This window comes from Crotalus tigris, unplaced genomic scaffold (assembly GCF_016545835.1).
Source record: "Crotalus tigris isolate CLP2741 ecotype Arizona unplaced genomic scaffold, ASM1654583v1 scf7180000024370.6872682, whole genome shotgun sequence".
Lineage (NCBI taxonomy): Eukaryota > Metazoa > Chordata > Lepidosauria > Squamata > Viperidae > Crotalus > Crotalus tigris.
In genome coordinates this window covers 5,161,745-5,180,642 of record NW_024100540.1, presented here as the reverse complement: position 1 = coordinate 5,180,642, position 18,898 = coordinate 5,161,745, and the positions used below count along the sequence as shown (strand labels likewise).

The window sequence follows — 18,898 nt, the reverse complement described above, 5'->3', positions numbered from 1 at the left end:
GTAACTGTTCTTAAAGGGGAATATTTTTTAAAAAATCCCTTATAAACTAATGCTATGCTGTTTTGGAGAAGAATCCATTCAATCTGTAGCTTATAACCTTTCATATTTTTCCTTCTGTAAAGTGGAAATTCCACTTTATAGCTCCTTATTTGGCAAAGTAACCTGTGAATTATGATTTATTTTATCAGACTTGCACTATTTTATTTCCTTGAAGTTTGTCTATTTACATAGTATTTACTATCTCTTTAGTGGCTTCTTTCATAATATTTAATTGTACTTAATTTCCTGAATGGTAATGTAATTATGGCAGGATATAATTATATAATAAATCAAGTCCTGTTAGGAGAAACCTCAAATCCATATATAAATATTTGTTCCTTACTTCAGAGCTCCTACTTTATAAAACGCTCCTATCTATATCTATTCTGTTATGATTTTCTTCTACGTTCTTTTCTGCATTTTCCCCATAAGCCCCCTTATTCCCTATTGCATTGCTTTTCATTTCTTTCCTCAATTTTTCAAAACTTTTCTACGTCTGTACCAATTTTTTTTTTTTAAGGCCACATTATGCAACATAGCCATATGGTTGAAAATAAACAGTCAACCATGTTCTGGGGTTTCTTGTTGTGATTGTTTTAGTATTCCATACCAGTTTTAATGTATAAAGTGCTAGGTAGACCCTATTATCCTTGTGATAAACTTCTAAACTCATTCCTTTATTCTTGGATAAGGACTTGTCCAAATGTTTCTAACTGATGGATAAACAAAGATTTGGGCAAAGGTCTTGAACTCCTTCCACCACCCTAATTTTGGGATGTACACTACTGAAGAGATTTCGTTCTGTAGAAATAACTTGCCTTTTTATATATTTGACTACAAGATGTTTGAATTCTCTACCCAAATAGCAATAAAATTAAACATGCTTCCTTAAAAGAAAAACCTGTTATCAGACTGGCTTATTCAAAATAGACAGTATAAGGGTTAAAAATTATTGTTTCATGATATATGAAACATGGGTTGTTGCTGTGGGGAAAATAGGAGGAGGAGAGCGTTAAATATGTTGAGTTATTTATAAAAATAATAAAATTGATATACAAATAAATAATATATAGATATAAATAAGTGTGTTAAACTTAATAGTTGTAAAATTTACATCAAATATCTAAGAGTAGCACATAGCATAGAAAAAACATTTTTATTAAAAATCAGAGAGAAAAAGTGTATTTTAAAAGCCCTTTTAAAAGTTATGGATGAAGCCAGCACTGTTTTTCTCAGGGTGAATTTTAGAATTTTACTTTGAGTGGATTAGAAAATGTTTGTGATTTCAGTCATCCAAATGAATGAGTAGATGCTTTTGTTTATTATGGAAGCTTAATATTTTTTATAACTCAGTTATAAGTTATAAAAGTTACAATTTTTATAACTTAGTAAATTGTGAACATATTTGAATGGGAAAAGATTTAGCAAAGGATTCTTACTGTAATGCAGTGATTTTTGAATCTTCTTTTAAGAAAAGCAAATCTTATCTTAGGTGACTAAACTTTGTCTGAGCTTGTTTCACGTTGTCCATAATTTTTCAAATAAAATGATTAAACATGTCATATTAACACTTAATTCTGTGTTTTGCTTTCAACATGGCTTTTTAATTTCTGATTTCAGCAGGTTGGGGAGAGATGCCTGCTGTCCATGCAAAGCCTGAAGCTTCATGGGGAGAACCGTCCTCCCCTTCTGCTGCAGTTGATAATGGCACGTCAGCCTGGGGGAAGCCCCCTAGCAGTGGTACAGGGTGGGGAGATAACTCTGCTGAGTCAGCAGGGACATATGGAAGAGTGAGCGCACCAGCTGCTGCCCCAGCACTGTGCAAACCAGGTAAAATGTGTTGCTCATTGATTGGCTTGGCTAAGGTGGAAGAAAAAATATTCTTGCTTTTACATTCTTTTTCAATTTAAATAGGTATTCTTTTACGTTGTGGAAGATGAAAGATCTGTCGGCATTTAGAATTGTTGTTGTTTTTGTTGATTCATCTGTAGACTCTCCAATTTTATACCAGTAAAGTAAAATATGGTGTTGCTATGATTAGAGAAGGCAAGATTTAAAGAGACTAGGAAAGCTTACTTAAATCTTCCTTTTTTTCCCCCATAGCTTCTAAATCTTCTATGCAAGAAGGCTGGGGCAGTGGTGGAGATGAAGTAAATCTCAGTACAAGTCAGTGGGAAGATGAAGAAGGAGATATGTGGAATAATACTGCTTCACAAGAGAGCAATTCCTCTTGTAGCTCCTGGGGGAATATCCCTAAGAAAGGACTTCAGAAGGTAGGACTGAAACAGCTGGGTCACAAGTACCAACAATTTAACAGTCAAATGATTCAAGCAATGATACTGCTTTCTTTATTGAATAACTCAGTTATTATTGTTATAGACCAGCATATTTTATTATTCTATAGAAGAATAATAGCCATTATTTCCAGGTGTTTTTTTTGTTGTATGTTGTTATATGGGCCTGGTATTCCAAAGTAGATATACTTAACAAAACTAATTCTAAGCAGCATATATTCTGTAGAACCATAAGCTTTTATTAAAATCATATTACAACAATCACATCAATACAAAAGAATTAGACTACTAAACAGTTGCCTGTAGTCACATCTCAGCAGACAAGAGTTCCAGAGTGAGGGTGGTACAGGTGAAAAGGTCAGAGTCCCATACCTCAATCACACCTTAAGAGAGAAGGCTCTACAGCATGCTCTTTTAACCCCTACCTTTTTGATGGGCAGATTCTACCTGGAGCAGAAGAGCCCAAGACTAGCAAGGACCCAGGCTATTAGGGGCTTTATAAATAATAACCGGAATCTTGCCGGATACTGCCTGCTTTATATCTTTAATACGAACATTTCCCACTACTGCAGGTCATATCAGTTATGGGTTTAGTTTGCCCATTTGGATGAATATAAATATTGAAATTATCATTTATCTCTCAAGGAAGCCTCACTGTTATATTACATCTTGATATATGGAGGAGAATTGTTTGTGACTGGCATGGCTCATAAACCTAATAAAATACGAATTATTTAGTTAAACCTATGGGAAGATTATTCAAGAAATATTACTAATTTTAGTATTCTGATTCTTGAATTAACATATATACAAACACAGTTTAGGTGTCCACTGAAATCTTGATCTTGTGAAGTAATATAGGACACTGATAGACTAACTAAGATGATTGGGGGGGCTGTAATTTATTTAGTTGTTCATAGATTCTGTATGTATTTACATTTATGATACAGTTTATGCCCCACCTTAATCAATCAACTCTTATTGGCTTACAGTGAATAAAACAAAATAACAATCAAAGCATAGAATACTATTCTCCCCCACAAGAAATATCCATGGAACATTATTTCCCTCCCCCATTTCCTCCAATTTCTATTATTTTTGTATTCATCTTGTAATGTTGTTATACTTTAATTTTTATTCTGTAGTTTTGTACATTGCTTCAGAATAACTAAATACATTAAATGAATAAAATGAATTTAAAGCACTGAAATAAAAAGCTCAAAACTTATTGTCAGATGCACAAAATGCAGCATGCCTTGCTTTTGCAAATTCAGTTTTCCACTTTTCCATTTTCTACTTTTCCAATAAGATGTATCTGCCTTCATCTTTAAAGAAACATTTCCTCTAACAGAGGGATTTCAAACGCTGGTTAATTTGAAATTGGGATTAAACTATAATTTACTGCATTTGTTCATTAATTACAGTTTACTAAGACCTCAAAGTTTATATTAATACCTATAAGTCTCCAAAAATTGTTAATCTCACGTGATAGGTTGCTCAGATTAATAAAAAAACATCTCCATAGCAGCAGAAGAGAGGAACCTGGTGGTAGACCCAAAAACCACTGCAGTTTCTATTTACTGCCAGGTTAAAACTATTCCATATTCAAAATAATATACTATAGTAACTATATTCAAACTTGGCCCTAGTGATAATTTAAGGGAAATATAAATATTTAGGCTGCAATTCTGCATCTACTTAGGAGGAAATGAGGCAGGGCTACTATTAGAGTTACAAAAAACTCAGTATTTTCTTTGCTACCCTCTAATAGTTGTCCAGATTTGCAAGCTACATAGAACAGGGCTAGAGTAAAGTTCATTAAATACAATAGGCTGTTTCTAAGTACATATTTTTAGAATTGGTTTTCTTACTTCTTTTCATTTTCCTAGGGCATGAAGACACCTAGTAAGCAAGATGAGGCCTGGATCATGAATCGTCTGATAAAACAGCTTACAGACATGGGCTTCCCAGTAAGTTGTATTCAAATTGCAACATACTCTAAACATAAAATTGATTCTCTTCTAAGTAATACATAACATGTCATCAAGATCAGACTCTAGGTGAGATGACAGAAATGTAACTGATAAGTTTTGAAAAAGATACAGAGCAGATTTAGGAGATTAGAGGCAATAGCATGGAGTGGGGGACAGAAAGGGGATAACTTCAAAAGCTGAAACCAGTATGAAACAAGTTTTGTCCCCTTTGTCCAAATGAAGCCCTGTTGTACATATTGAAGGACACTGAGCTTGGGTCACAGTGCTGCTTTTGTCATTTTTATGAAAGCAATAAATCTTGTAGATGTCTGGGATTAGAGGCTCTTAATTTTCATTCTGGGAAAATTGGCAGAAAGCTGGTTAAAGGTAAAATTGTTTAGCATGTAACTTGTTAAGAATCAGTTTCCTTTTACAAAATTAAATCCTATCCTCTCCGAGGATTGTATTTTACTTTCAAAAGATTTTTAAAAGTCAGAGTAAAGACCCCTGAGGATATTTTTTGTTATCAGTTGTAGAATGCCTGAGGAAGTCTTAATGTAAATTAGTAACTTGTTACGAAACAAAAGATTTATTAGTTTTGCACCTTCTTTTGTATATCCAGTGTAACATTTTTTCCCATGTCATTCTTCCAGTCGTGTCATTTTTAAATCCACTTTCAAAGTAGTCACAATCAAATCAGATAATCCTTGTCCTCTCAGATATAGATAAAATTAGCTTCTGGTTCCATTGTTTGAAAATATCCTTCAATATGTCCAATGTTAATATATTTTGTTTGATTTTGTACAGACAGTCCCTGGCTTAAGAACGTCTGACTTATGGACAACCTGTACTTATGAATGAGCTGCCTATTACTAAAACTGGCAGATACACTGTCCTTTCCCAAGCCAACGAACCGCTGAATCTTCACAATATTTTTATAAACTACTGAAGCTGTGCATTTTAAATATACAGCCTGTTTTCAACAATTCTTTAAAACATTGCGCAGCTTCAGCCGTTCATTGGCTTGAGGAAGGTGAATGCCGTCCATCATTTGTAGTAATGGACAGTCCATTTGTAAGTACGACTTAGATACCAATTCAAGTGAATGAGAGAGTTAGGAATCAAACTCATTCTTAACCTGGGGGCTGCCTGTATTAGCAAATTGAGTAAATTGAAATTAAGTTTAAAAATATTTCCCAAAGTAATAAGAATATTCTATCCCAAATTTGTGAAAGAGGAAGAAGGGATTGGATGCACTCCTAAAACATCAGATGCACCACTTCAATACCATCAGCATTGACAAAATCACCATCAATCAGTTGCAAAGGATACCTTTCACACTATCAAACAACATCTCCCTATCCCAGGTGCTTGGGAAAGACTCTATAGGTCAGTGGTTCTCAACCTTTTTAATGCCACGACCCCCAACCGGTCGTAAGTCGAGGACTACTCAACCGGTCGTAAATCGAGGACTACTCAACTGGTGCAGCACCGTTTGCAGAATGGGACTTTTGGCGGGCTCAGCAGGGCAGAGACAGCCTGGACAATTCCTATTGGCTTTTGAAAGCCAATAGAATTAGACTCTATTCAAGAGAGTCTATTCTATTGGCTTTCAAAAGCCAATAGAATAAAAGAGAGTAGCACAGCTAAGGAAAGGGGGGAAAAAATGGCAGACTGCGTTGTTTGGCGACCCCCGTGAAATGGTCGTTCGACCCCAAATGGGGTCCCGACCCACAGGTTGAGAACCACTGCTATAGGTGGATAAAAATACCTACTCTGGTCTATTAAACTTGTATGTTGCCACAATAATAAAAGAAATTACAATAAAATCAATAAAAGATCAAAATTGGCAAGAATGATAAAGTGAGCAGTTTCACTCTCCTTTGCCAAAAGCTTGAATGAAAAAAGAAGTGAAGGAGAGATAAATAGAAAAAAATTAAAGCACCAGTGGAATGGATGTATGGACAAATCTGATTAAACCCATTGTTCTGCAGATTATTTGAAGTAGATTATGCTAGAGTGTGGTATACAGCTTGGATTTTTTTATTGGTAGTCTAGTATTTATAGTTGCAAGATTTTGCTATTTTTATTGCATATGATCTTTTTGTCTTTTTATTATTAGTATTCTTTATTTTAAAAGCATGCAAGATACAGATAGAATATCAAGAAACACCACAAGAGCCAATTTAAACCAAGCAATCCTTAAAGTTTAAAAGTAAACAAATAAATGAAAAAGGTCTTTATATTAAACTTACAGTCACCAAATTACTGAAAATATTATAAAATATTATATAATACTATAGTACAATCAGATGCCCTCATCCTTTGGTGGAAAATATTATCTTTTCCAGAACAGATAAGTTGTACATTTCTAAAAACTAACATCTGGAATAATCTCACTTTCTCAATTTCTCGTTATTACTCTTAGACATCCCACATGCACTGTACAGTCATAATTCCTTATAGATAGTCTGATTCTAAAGCTTTGATGAATAATTCAACATCACATTAACTTTTTTAACATTTAAAGGTTTCCCTATAAATCTACTTATGTGTATTAAATAATATTTCAAGAAAGTATCATATGTTCAATGAACCCTTAAATTTTTTTACATCTTCAACAAGAAAATCTGATGTTTTTGAGTATATTCTTTGGGATGTTCTCATTTACTGTAAATATACTTCTTTTTATGAATTAGCTTTAATTTCAGATCTGTTGATACCATTTTAATATTTATAAGAATACGAAGCCATTGAAGGGGCATTTTGGCTCTTTCTAGTTCTTTGGTCCATTTTTGAAATATCCCAGTAGTGTTTACTTTAAAATATTCTTGATTTTTGATAAGGATACGTTATGGATTTAACTTCTGAAAGCGCCTCTGTCTCTATTACATATTTCTATACAATTGTTGCAAAACAGTAAAGGTCCTGGCCCAGGTGGTTTTTCACTGGAATGGTACAATACATTTGCAAATTTTATGGCCACCTATAATCATAGTTTATTAAAAATGTAATTGTTTAGTAAAATTATATTTATTGATTTATTGGATGTACCTAAGACTGCAGGAAAAGAACCAAGCTTAGAGAGTATCAAAAAAACATTCATTTTAAATTTCTCAAAATATTTCTAAATATATGATATGGGAATAAATATTTCAAAATTTTTGTTTAAAAAAATGAATGGGATATAAATAGAGAAGCTAAAATCCCCTTATGTTTGTAGGATAAAATTAATATTATTAAAATTAATATTCTTCATTTTATTTATGTCCTTAGAGGTATCGTAATATGAATACCAAATAAACATTTTCTTCAGATTGACAGGCTACTTAATTTATTTGCAATAGTAGTCCACCAAGGTTTCCATTAGCTAAATTGAAATTACCATTTGAGGATGGTGGCTTTAATTTATCTGATTTGAAAACTGTCATTGAGATTATATTTTATTAGCATTGCAAATTAAAATTTAGTGAAATATCATCCTCTATGGGTTATGTTGGAATGTTATTATTTATTCCTCTTGCAATTATGACAAGTTCTTAAAACAACATGTATGAAAAAGTACAGTTGTTCCCAGACTATGAGAAATTGTAGGCCATATTGGGACATAGATTACTTTTTGATAATGACATTTATGAATATTTAACTCTTTGGAAAATTTCTACTTTAAAAATGGATGGTAAAACGTTATTGGAAATATGGGTAAAATCCAAGATAATGACTTTAAATCAGTAATTGTGTAATTATCATATCAAGGATTTTTCCCAATTCCGAGCTGAATTTTTCTAGTTCACAACAGTTTTCAATTTAAGCATTTTTGATGGTTCAGAATGGGCCAGATGCTCTGGCCATTTCAGAGGTATGTGAGATTCTTTCTATTACATGGAATCCATGACAGAAGTTATGAGATATCATTGCCAAAGAAACAATTGGCAACCATACTGCTTATTTTCAATTTATAGGCAATTATTTCCTATTTGTAGGCAGGCTCTGAAACTGAAAGAGGACTGGGGGACTTATATTTTCCATAGTAAATATGAAAGCCGGCACCACGGCTATTTCCTATTCCAAATGGTGGTTGAACCTAAAATTGATACTTTAAGTTTGCCAGTTTTTTACTCATTTCTACCTAATCATTTCTTGATCTGCAGATCTTGGCAGGTGATCATTTGTATGTATCTCTTTGCTTTGAAAAGCTTCGTTTGCTGTTTCAACACATTAACTTGCTGCTTGACCACAAGGCTCACTCCCTCCCCCACTTTAGTTGCAAACTTCGGAATATTAACTGTTGAAATATCAATTATTATGACCTATTAACATATGAAGGAGAGTATACCTGAGGTGCTTGTAAAATGTTCTTATATGTAGTTATAAACTCTGTTTTGTGTAGTTAGCAACAAACACATTTTCTTATTTTTGCAGAGAGAGCCAGCAGAAGAGGCCTTAAAGAGTAACAGTATGAATCTAGATCAGGCCATGAGTAAGTATTTTTGTAAATGATCTAGATCAGTGATTCTCAACCTTTCTAATGCCGTGACCCCATAATACAGTTCCCCATGTTGTGGTGACCCCCAAGTGGGTGTGGCCACCAATAAGAGGGAGTAGGACAGCTAGGGAAAAGGGAAAAAATGGTGGACAGCATGGTTTGGTGACCCCCGTGAAATGGTCATTCGACCCCAAATGGGGTCCCGACCCACAAGTTGAGAACCACTGATCTAGATATGAGTGAGGATTATTTTGTTTCAGTGAAATAAGCTGCATTATTTTAAAACCATTTTCTGTAAGAATTGGGTAGGCTATAAATCTATACTAATTAAGTGCTTTTAAAAGATCGTGTTTATTTTAAATTTCAAGTTTTAAAATAATACTAAGAAAAGTGTAGTGAAAGCAATATGAACGTAATTTCATCTTGACTTGGATAAAGATTCCTAATTTTCTTGTGACATTTTCATATTTGCTTTACCATTTACAGGTGCTCTGCTGGAAAAGAAGGTGGAAATGGACAAGCGTGGAATGGGAGTAGCTGACTACAATGGAATGGTCAACAAACCCCTTGGCTGCCGCCCACCACTGATCTCCAAAGAGTCTTCCATGGACCGCCCCACCTTCCTTGACAAGGTAGGGGCAGCATTCTGGAGTTTAAAAAATAATAATAATAGAAGATGAGTTTAAACTTGTTAACTTGCTGTAGTAAGAATACAGGAACCAACAGAATGCCTTAATCAAGAAGGGCTTGCATGATTCAGCAAGTTAAAACAATCAAATGACTTTTTCTTTTCTATCTATAATTTAAAACCTAATCTTTTTTAGAGTAGGGAAATAGTCTTTTGGATTTATCTTTCATTTATTTATTTGTCAAATTTGTGTAGCCACTTATCTCACAAAATGTGTACAATAGTTGAACTACAAGAAATATAAAAAATATAAAATCCAGATTAAAAATAAATATTATAAAAAATATACAGATCCTCAGCAAAGGAAGAATAATCACCTAGCCTATCTGAGCATAGCTACAGTTCCCTGGGAACCCCAGACCTGATTATATAACCAGGTCTTGGGACATTTCCAGAATGTCAAAAGAGATGAAGTTAATCTAACTTCAAGGGGAAGAATGCTCCATAAAAAGGCACCATGATAGAGATGGCATGTCACCTGGGACCCACTATTATGTAGGTTGCTAGCTGATGGTATCCAGAGTATGACCCCTTTTCCAGATCTAATCGGCAAGCTGATGTGATTGGGAAGAGATGATCCCTCAAATATCCCAGTCCTATGCCAGGAAAGATTTTAAAGGTTAAAACCAGCACTTTGAATTGGACCCAGAAGCAAACTGGCAACCAGGGCACGCAGCACAGAAGTATAACGTGCTGTTAAAGATGCAGATAACTACTCACACCACTGCATTCTGTATGAGCTGAAGTTTCCAGATACTCTTCAAGGGTAGAGTGCATCCTGTAGTTCAGTCTGGAAATGATAAGGGCATGAATGATTGTGAGCAAGGCCTGCCAATCTGGGAACAAGCACTACTGAAACATAAGACAAAGCTGTGTAAAGGCATGTCTTTGTAGCCATGGCTGCCACCTGCTCATCTAGCAGAAGTCACAAGTCTAGGAAGACCCCCAGATTGTGAATATAGTCTAATTGAGGCAATGCAACCCCATGCAGCTTTAAAGATAGTATAATCCTGGAATCAGTGGGCCCCAAATCCAAAGCAACTGAAGGGTTCAGCTGAAGCCTGTGCCCCATCCAGATCCTCACAGCCTCCGAACACCAGCATTGCTTAATTTTGGCCGGGATAGAGAACTGTAATTGGGTGTCAACAGCAAACTGAGGATACCTTATGGCAAAGGATAAACTCACCCAGCAGCTTCATGTAGATGTTCAAGAGGAGAGAAGAAAGCGCTGAATGCTATGGCACCCCACATAGAGGCTGAGGGCAAGACCTTTTCTTCCCCAGTTATCACCAACCCTGAAGGAAGGAGGCACATCAAAAATCTATCTCTGATCATAGTAATTTTCATTGTTTCAGAAGGACCAAAATCTAGGAGCAGCTATTCCTTAAAAACAGGAAGAAAATGTTTTAATCTTAGGAAGCTATAATTAAGGCATAAAAATAATATAAAAAATCATAAACTCTTTCTGAATTTAAAATAGGATTTAACTGTTGTGGTTGCAAAAGACATTATTTTTTTCCCATGAAATTACTATATAAATATGTTATGTGAACAATCTTTTTACTATAAATTATGCATATAGTCATATTTTCTGACTACTAAGTTAAGGGAACTTTTGCCTTTTTTCCATTTGGGGTTGTATGTGTGTGTGTGTTCCCTAGCTTGCTTTAAACAAATTATTTTGATACTAGTTGGCCTTTAAGTCCTTTTAATAGTATAGATTTTTAATAGGCATGTAGTCAGTAGGTATATGAATAGAAAGATTCATAATCATATTATTGAATTAAATTTCTCCAGTATGTGACCTAATTGGAATTTCACGTTGCTCTTATGAAAAGTTGATAAAAACAAAGACATCAAATGTGCTAAATTCTAATTCTTTCGGAGTTTTGGGTACCTTTCAAATTAGCTTTTATAAATTTTGCTGCCATTATTTACATTGGCACTTACCAATGAGATTATGTTTAAAGCCATATGTTAACTTCTTAACAACATTCCATGTTATGTTGGATGTAAGCATTAGTTTTACAAAGTAGAACACCCGTGATTAGCAGAAATATAGGATACCGAATACTGTTCTTATTTGAGACTCAAGAAACTGGAAGAAATCTTTGAACCTGTTACTGTCATGCAAGCTGCAATTTGTGGAGCATGATGGATACCCTTGCAGAATGTTAAGCATGTTGAGCTGAAAGACCTTGAAGATATGACTAGAAAATGTCAGGGTCTTCCCTTAGGGCTTTCCAGCATTAAATAAACATCAATTTTGGTTGATAATAAAGAAACATTGAGGCTTCTGGGGAGCAGAGTGGGGGGGAGAACCTCTGTCGGGATTTATTAAGAATGTCAGAGATCTTTTATATTTAATTGGCATTGAACATTGTTTTCCCTGCTTCAGGAACATAGAGCATTCCCTGATAATCTGAGTGAATAGTGAGAAGATAATCCAGGTTAACTGTAAAATAATTATTTTTAGGAAGTTAATGAAGCGCATGTATTCTTGATACTCCTTTGTTTGCAAAGTACAGAGCAAGTTTAATACTTCTTTTCTATCATGCTTCAGGTTTTAAGTTGGATGGTATTCCCCGGCTTAATAGGATATTCAGGCATCAAAAAATTAGAATATGTAGAACGCTTTGTAGAGTTCATTATAATAATTCACCATGAAGTGATGGCCTGAATGGCCACATGAAGATGCATATATGCACAGGTCCTTGTGGTCATACCCTACACCTGGAATTCAAACAGAATCCAGGAATCCAGGAGAAGACCCTGAGCTGGAGACCAGCTCTATCTGTGCAAGCGTGATACCATCCAGACTCAAAGATAGGCTGTTACTCAGCTCAATAGCTTGGTGGATTGTAGATAGTATTTAGCATTCATTTATGTTTAATGGCAGTAAAATTCCCGTTTTATTACCTTTCTCCCCCCCCCCCAATAAACACTTTCCCATGGGAAGATTTCTTATAGTTAGTTTCAAAATCTTCATAAATATTTTTGTAAAATTTTAAACAATCTAGAGGAAATATTCTTGTATTTCAAGTCCATTTAGCCCCTTAATCCATTTATAACTTTCCAAAATCAACATTCCAGTCACCCTTTTGCTGTTCATTTAAAACAAAAAAATAATTTTTTTTAAAGTCCTTAAATTTGCATGGAACTTCTTTCCTCAAGGATAGAAGGAAACTCACCCGGTGTAATGGAACTTGGCCTTCTAAGGATCTTGCCATCCAAAAGCTATTAACAAGCAATTTCCTAAGGTGGTTAGGAAAGGAAGTATGCAAATCCAATGTCCATTTGAAGGCATTGAACTATGGCTTAGGCATAATGACTTGCCCCAGCTCCCAGAGCTCTATAATGTGCAGAGCCTGCTTTGTGGCATGCAAAGACCTTTGCGCCACATTGCTAGGCTGGGGCTGGACTGGAGCTGGGGCTAGGCTGCACGCTGTATTGAAGCTCATGGGCTCTTACAAACCCAGAGCTGTATCACACCAAGAAGCCCCAGCTGCCCAGCCCAGTCCTAGCCTCAGTCGCTCTTACCACCCTGCATTCCAAGGCCCCTGCCACTTTGCCCTCTGTTGCCCCAGCTGACCTTCATCATCTTCCTGCTCCCACTTGCTGATAAGGTATGCATGGCCAAGAAGCAGCTGCTAACCACATGAGGCCATCTTCCCCAGGTCTCGTGAGGAAACCTCTAAGCATAACCCGAAGAAAAGATTTGTGTAGCCAGTAGCTGTCTTGTGAAGGGCCAGGCTGGACATGCTTATCAGATGTGGGAACAGGAAAACAATGGAAGTCAGCTAGCATAGCAGGGGCCACAAAGTGCTGGGGCCCAAAGGAACATAGATGGTGTGGTGATAGGTGAGCATTGGGAATTAAACACCCTTGTGGTCATTAGTGTGGGAAGGCTGCCAAGCACCTGAATTTTGGGGGCTCATATGTCCCTTTATTCAGCCCCACCATAATCTTAAACAGTTATTGAACAAATGGTCATAGACAAGGACTATCTGTACATATCAGAAGGAAAGGAGAGGAAGGAGAGAGCACTTGTATTCAACATTTGCTCTTATTCACCTATTTATTATTATTGCTGAATACTTCCTTTTGGAATAGAGGCAAATATTTCAAAGTCCTTTCTATCATTCTTCTTGAATATGGTTCCTCTAATTTTGAGGCAGATCATAGCTTAACACGTAAACCAAACCAGTAAACTATAATGTATACTATCTCTACAAACCAAAGTAGAAACCAACTGCTGGTTTTAACTTTAAACTGTACAAGTAGTTCCTATAAAAAAGAATATTTATAGCTCCGTGTTGAACCGTGGAGTCCTTGGTGTGCTCTGAGCTTGGTTGTTTGCTTATTACCTGATTAGGTAACATAAGATAAGATAACCTTTATTGTCATTTTTTTACTGTGGACACAATGACCATCATCATCAATGCTAGTTGTTGTGGAGTTTGTTAACTGTTTATATACAGTAGCTTGTCCTGCTGTTGTTGATGTGGATGTGGCTTTCTCTTCACTAGTCCTTTGATTAGGGCACTGTTTTTTGCTTGATTGTTATCTGGTATTGATCCCTGCTTATCTGGATATTGGTTGCTGAAGAAAATGTGTTTTCATCTTTTTGTTTCCTTCTTAGCTTTTTATTTTCTTTTTTGAATGATGTGTAAGTGTAGTTTATCACTGTGTGTCTCTTGATGGCTGATTTGTTTGAATGTCAAGCTTCTAGGAATTCCCTGGAATTTAGCTTGGTCTGGGATGCTTACAGTTTCCCTATTGAAACTATGGTTAAATCTGTCTATGGGTTGTAAGATTAAGGAATTTTCATAGTGTCTTCTGACTGCTAATTGGTTTTATGGACACACCGTACTAATCTTCTGTCTGTTTGTCCTACATAGTGGTTGTTATAGTCTTTATATTGTATTGTTGGAGATGACTTCTGATTTTTACTTTTTCTCCCCTCCACCCTGTCTGGAGGACAAAGAAACCTCCAAAGTAAGTAGGCAGTTGATGAGATTTTATTGGTTGTTCCTCGAAGGATCAGAATTATTATGTGCATCACTGAAACTGAAATAAAAGTATCTTTTGCTTCAGCTTCTTAAGAAATCTGTCATTGTTAGAAACATAATTATATCCTGGTTTTTGTTGAGACAAGCCTGCTGTGTAGATAGTTACCTAGAGAATTATGCACCATTATTAAGCCTAAATATTTATGTTCAGTCCTTTTACCTGAACAGTGAGATCTATATAATAGTGTTTATGCTCTAGACTACAATTGACAATTTATCCAGGAAATCCTATATAGTATTTAAATTAAGGCATCCTACTTTGAGATGAATTGTCATAGCAATCTCCTTGTCTTCTTTCCCATTTCTTAAACTACTGATTTTTAAAAAAAGAACTTTACTGTTTTACAATGCTTTCAGTACTGCGCTAATATGTTAATTTTAAAGTCTTACTCATTCACACAATGAACAGGAAATTGTATAGAGTGCCAGTAGAATGTATTTTCCTAACAGCTTTTTTGCAGGTTAGAATTTATCTAAACTACAGATGATTATGCATATTGCCAGAGGCTAAATAAGAGATCACTAACATTTTGGTAGTCTGAAGTTTTTCTTAATGTCACAAAGTGACTATGTTCCAAAATAGTAATGCTGCAAAAATGCAGTGTTAGTTTTCTTCAGAAGTACTGTATATCTTTGGGATAGCTTTAAAAAAAATAATAGAAAAGAAAGTAACTTGATATGAAAGTAGAAATTAAAAATAGAAATAGTAATTTGTTTTGCGGGGGGGGGAGTATGCAGTTGTTGCAAGTGAGGCACATAATATTTGCAATGTAATTCCTGTCTTAAAAGTGCTTCAGCAAGAGTTTGTTGCTTTTCATATTTGAGAATGATTATATATTTACAATTATGTATTTAAAAATTTCAAAGCAAAAAGTAAAGACAAACAGTATCTTAATTCTGTTTCTCTTTTTCTTCTTCCTTCCACTCCATACTTTTCATTATGTATTCCTCATGCCTTTTTAAACAATATTTTGATCTTTTATTCATCCATGTTCCACTTATATTTCCATGGGAAACTGTTTTGTGCACTGTCTGTACCTGGACACTGCACACAGCTCACCCTTTCTTTTTTCAATCAGGATGGCGGCCTAGTGGAAGAGCCCACTACTTCACCATTTTTGCCTTCACCAAGCCTGAAGCTCCCCCTTTCAAACAGTGCACTCCCTAATCAGACCCTGGGTGGGATTGCCTCAGGGCTGGGCATGCAAAACTTGAATTCTTCTAGACAGGTAAGGTACCTTTTCAGTGACAACTGTGTGAAAGTCGGTTGGTGTCTTAGTAAAAGGAATATGGGTTTTTTTTCCTATTTCAATATCCTTTTTTCAAATGTAAGTAGTAAATTTGTCTAAGTCAAACGTAATTTGGCATCTAGACCTATGAGGTTATTACCGTAAATGCCGGCATACAAGGCGAACCGGCGTATAAGACGACCCCCGTCTTTATAGCCGGGCCGCATTCCTAGAACGTCATCTTATACGCCGGAAACTACCAGTATTTCCGGCGTATAAGACAACTCGGCGTATAAGACGACCCCCGTCTTTGGCGCCGATTTCAGCGCTCGCGGAAGTCTCCTTATACGCCGGCATTTACGGTACTATAGGAGATAAACAGAGGTCTTTTAGCTGAATATTATGCCTTTGCCTTTCTGCTGCTGCTTCTCTCCACAACTCCTCAACCACTGCTTCTATTTCTTTTCTTCTCTGCTGCTTTTCCACCGCATATCTGAATAGTGCTATTCTTTTCTGTTGTCTTGCATGACAACAGAAATCACACTTCTCCCAACTTGTAATCCTTCTTTTCTTCTTTTCTCCTCCTCAGACAATTATCGTTTACTGTGTTAAGGTTATTTTGTCCCCAAGCCAGCTTTCTTGACTACAGTATTTGGTTACTAGTTGGGGTTAAATCAGTTTCTATTTTTAATTCATCCAGTCAGTAGAGTTGGCAATGCTGCCAATCCTGAGTAGGAAATCAGTTCTCAGCACCAGAGAAATTGAATATTTCCATTCACGCCATTGTTTATGGGGTCTTCAGCTCTGTTAGGCAACTGAGCAGATTTAGAATTTTGAGAATGTATTATAAGTCCTTTCAGAAACCTTAAATATATTTTCAGTTCTTGAGAAACATATTTTGTCAATTACATATACTTCTTTGCAAAACAAAATACCACTTTCTCAGAATACAAACTGTTGACTTTAAAAAGTCACACATATGTGAGCACATGTGAACACACATATTCTCAGTCTTCCCCTTTCATTTTTCATTGCGCTACTTCCACACCTACAGGATGATCTCTGTGAAGTCCATTCTACTTCTACTGCTTACTTTTTCCCTGCATATCTACCAATTATTTTTTTATTTTTTAAAGAATGTCCCAGTAGCTGATGTTTTGCTCTGCAGCATGCCTCTTTCTTATTTATTTATTTGCTTTTTTCAGTTTGATAAATATTTTAAGACTATTTGGGGGGGGGGAGCAAACTCCCTAGCATTATGCTCAGTAAGGTTCTGCAGGTACTATGATACCTGTAGGCACTACAATGGGATCCCCTTGCTTAATGCATTATGCCAATTTGCATACTGATTCTGGTCCATTTAATACTTGCTAATGTGTTAAATTGAGTCAGCCAAAAACTACATAGTAAGCTGATATCTAGAGCAGGATTAGACAATCTTTGAACCTTCCATGTAGTTTAGTTGTAACTCGGTAAACCATCATGGAAGGCATCAAGTTGCCTTAGTGCTTGAAGATGATTGTAGTGATAAAGTTATAAGTTTTTTTATTTTCATATACACCAGTGTTTCTCAACCTTGACAATTTTAAGGCATATGGACTTCAACTCCCAGAATTCCACAGCCAGCAATGCTGGCTGTGGAATTCTGGGAGTTGAAGTCCACATGCCTTAAAATTGTCAAGGTTGAGAAACACTGATATACACTGTCCTGGGCTATTATTTCCAGGCCCAATTAAAAGTAACAGTTCTGCTCACTTAAAAACCCTAAAAGTGTGAGAAAGGCATCCTAAGAAAAGGAAGCATGTTAAGGACTTGTGTTTTTATTGTTGTTTACTAACTTCCTACCCAAGATGTTATGGGTGTACCCACAAGTATACAAGTAAAGGCAATTTACACAACATTAAAATAGTACAAGATAAGACTGAAATGTAACATAGAAAGAAAACAAGCAAAACCAACAGTTTAAAAAACAAGCAGCAGATCTGAAAGCAGCAGATCACTTAAGAAGTTTGCAATTTCCGTTAATATTACATATTTCTTTCCTTCTCTAACTTAGGTATCTTTTGCTAATCTTAAATATGAGACAGTTAAGAAAAAATATGTACAAGGAAGATGCCTCAGAGCATATTCAGCTTAACTTTCTGTGTGGTCCAAGTAACTGACTCTTTTGCACAGATTTAGGATTAGCAAGGAAGAAATTAGCCATCCAGTTTAAAATACCTTGAAAAGAAAGAAAGAACCTGAAAATCTGAATCATCATTACCAGTGTGGTGAATAGAGTCTTCTCTATTGTAGTACCAGGTTTTTGGAATAGTCTTCTAAAGAACACTTACTGTAGTTGATTCTGTCCACAGTAGCTTATATGGAGGCTATGAAGACTTTCTTTCTTTTTATGAGTCCTTTTATACTGTTGTGTTACAATGTGCAATGTAGCACTGACTTCTTATTCCATTTGATTTCTCTGTATTGTATTTTGTAGATTTACCTTTTAACTTTGTTAAACATTTTGTATTCTGAAAGAAGGGCAAGATAGTAATCCTTAGATAAGAAGAATCATAAGAGGAATCATTCTGAAACATTTTCACAATAGACTCATAAAATCATTGTCATCACAGTAAGAAATGATTTTGAAACCTTTGCTACTTTGGGAGGGAATAAAAGAAATGTGGTACCTTCGTACCATTTCCACACATTCATCAAAATTGTTGTACTAAAACTAAAAACAAACAAAAGTACTTAGAAGGAAATCACTCTATTGTCTATCTGTCTAAATCTATAAGGACTAGAATGTGGGAAACATTGACTTCTCTGTTTATTTTACTTGTATTGCTTCATTTTACAAAAGAGAGGAACAAAAGAAAAATAAAAAAAGAACAAAACTCACAATTATCAACACAAATGCAAAAAAAAAGAAACAACAAAGCCATGTTATTTTATATATGAAAAGCAGTTTTAAAACACATAATTAAACCTTGAGCAGACAGTAATTTTGATTGGTCGTTCCATTATGTTGATCGAGAGATTGTTTAAAGTACACGTATATTAGTGATCCAAGATTGTAAACACGGGGTGGGCAAAGTCTTTCCTTCATTGAAAAGAAAATTTTCTTTTTAGAAA

The 18,898-nt window shown here is 35.4% G+C and overlaps 1 protein-coding gene across 6 annotated transcripts in view; it reads left to right on the top strand.

The window, feature by feature from the left end:
* The window catches only part of TNRC6C (trinucleotide repeat containing adaptor 6C), a 102,306-nt gene that overhangs the window by 56,659 nt on the left and 26,749 nt on the right, over positions 1-18,898 (top strand). For 4 of the 6 annotated variants that reach the window (XM_039328074.1, XM_039328076.1, XM_039328080.1 and 1 more), the window contains 6 exons: positions 1,660-1,869; positions 2,143-2,312; positions 4,223-4,303; positions 8,729-8,786; positions 9,279-9,424; positions 15,632-15,781. In XM_039328074.1, coding sequence (XP_039184008.1) covers positions 1,660-1,869; positions 2,143-2,312; positions 4,223-4,303; positions 8,729-8,786; positions 9,279-9,424; positions 15,632-15,781 — 815 coding nt within the window. The remainder of the gene's footprint in view (positions 1-1,659; positions 1,870-2,142; positions 2,313-4,222; positions 4,304-8,728; positions 8,787-9,278; positions 9,425-15,631; positions 15,782-18,898) is intronic. The other 2 variants (XM_039328075.1, XM_039328079.1) reach the window with 2 other exon arrangements.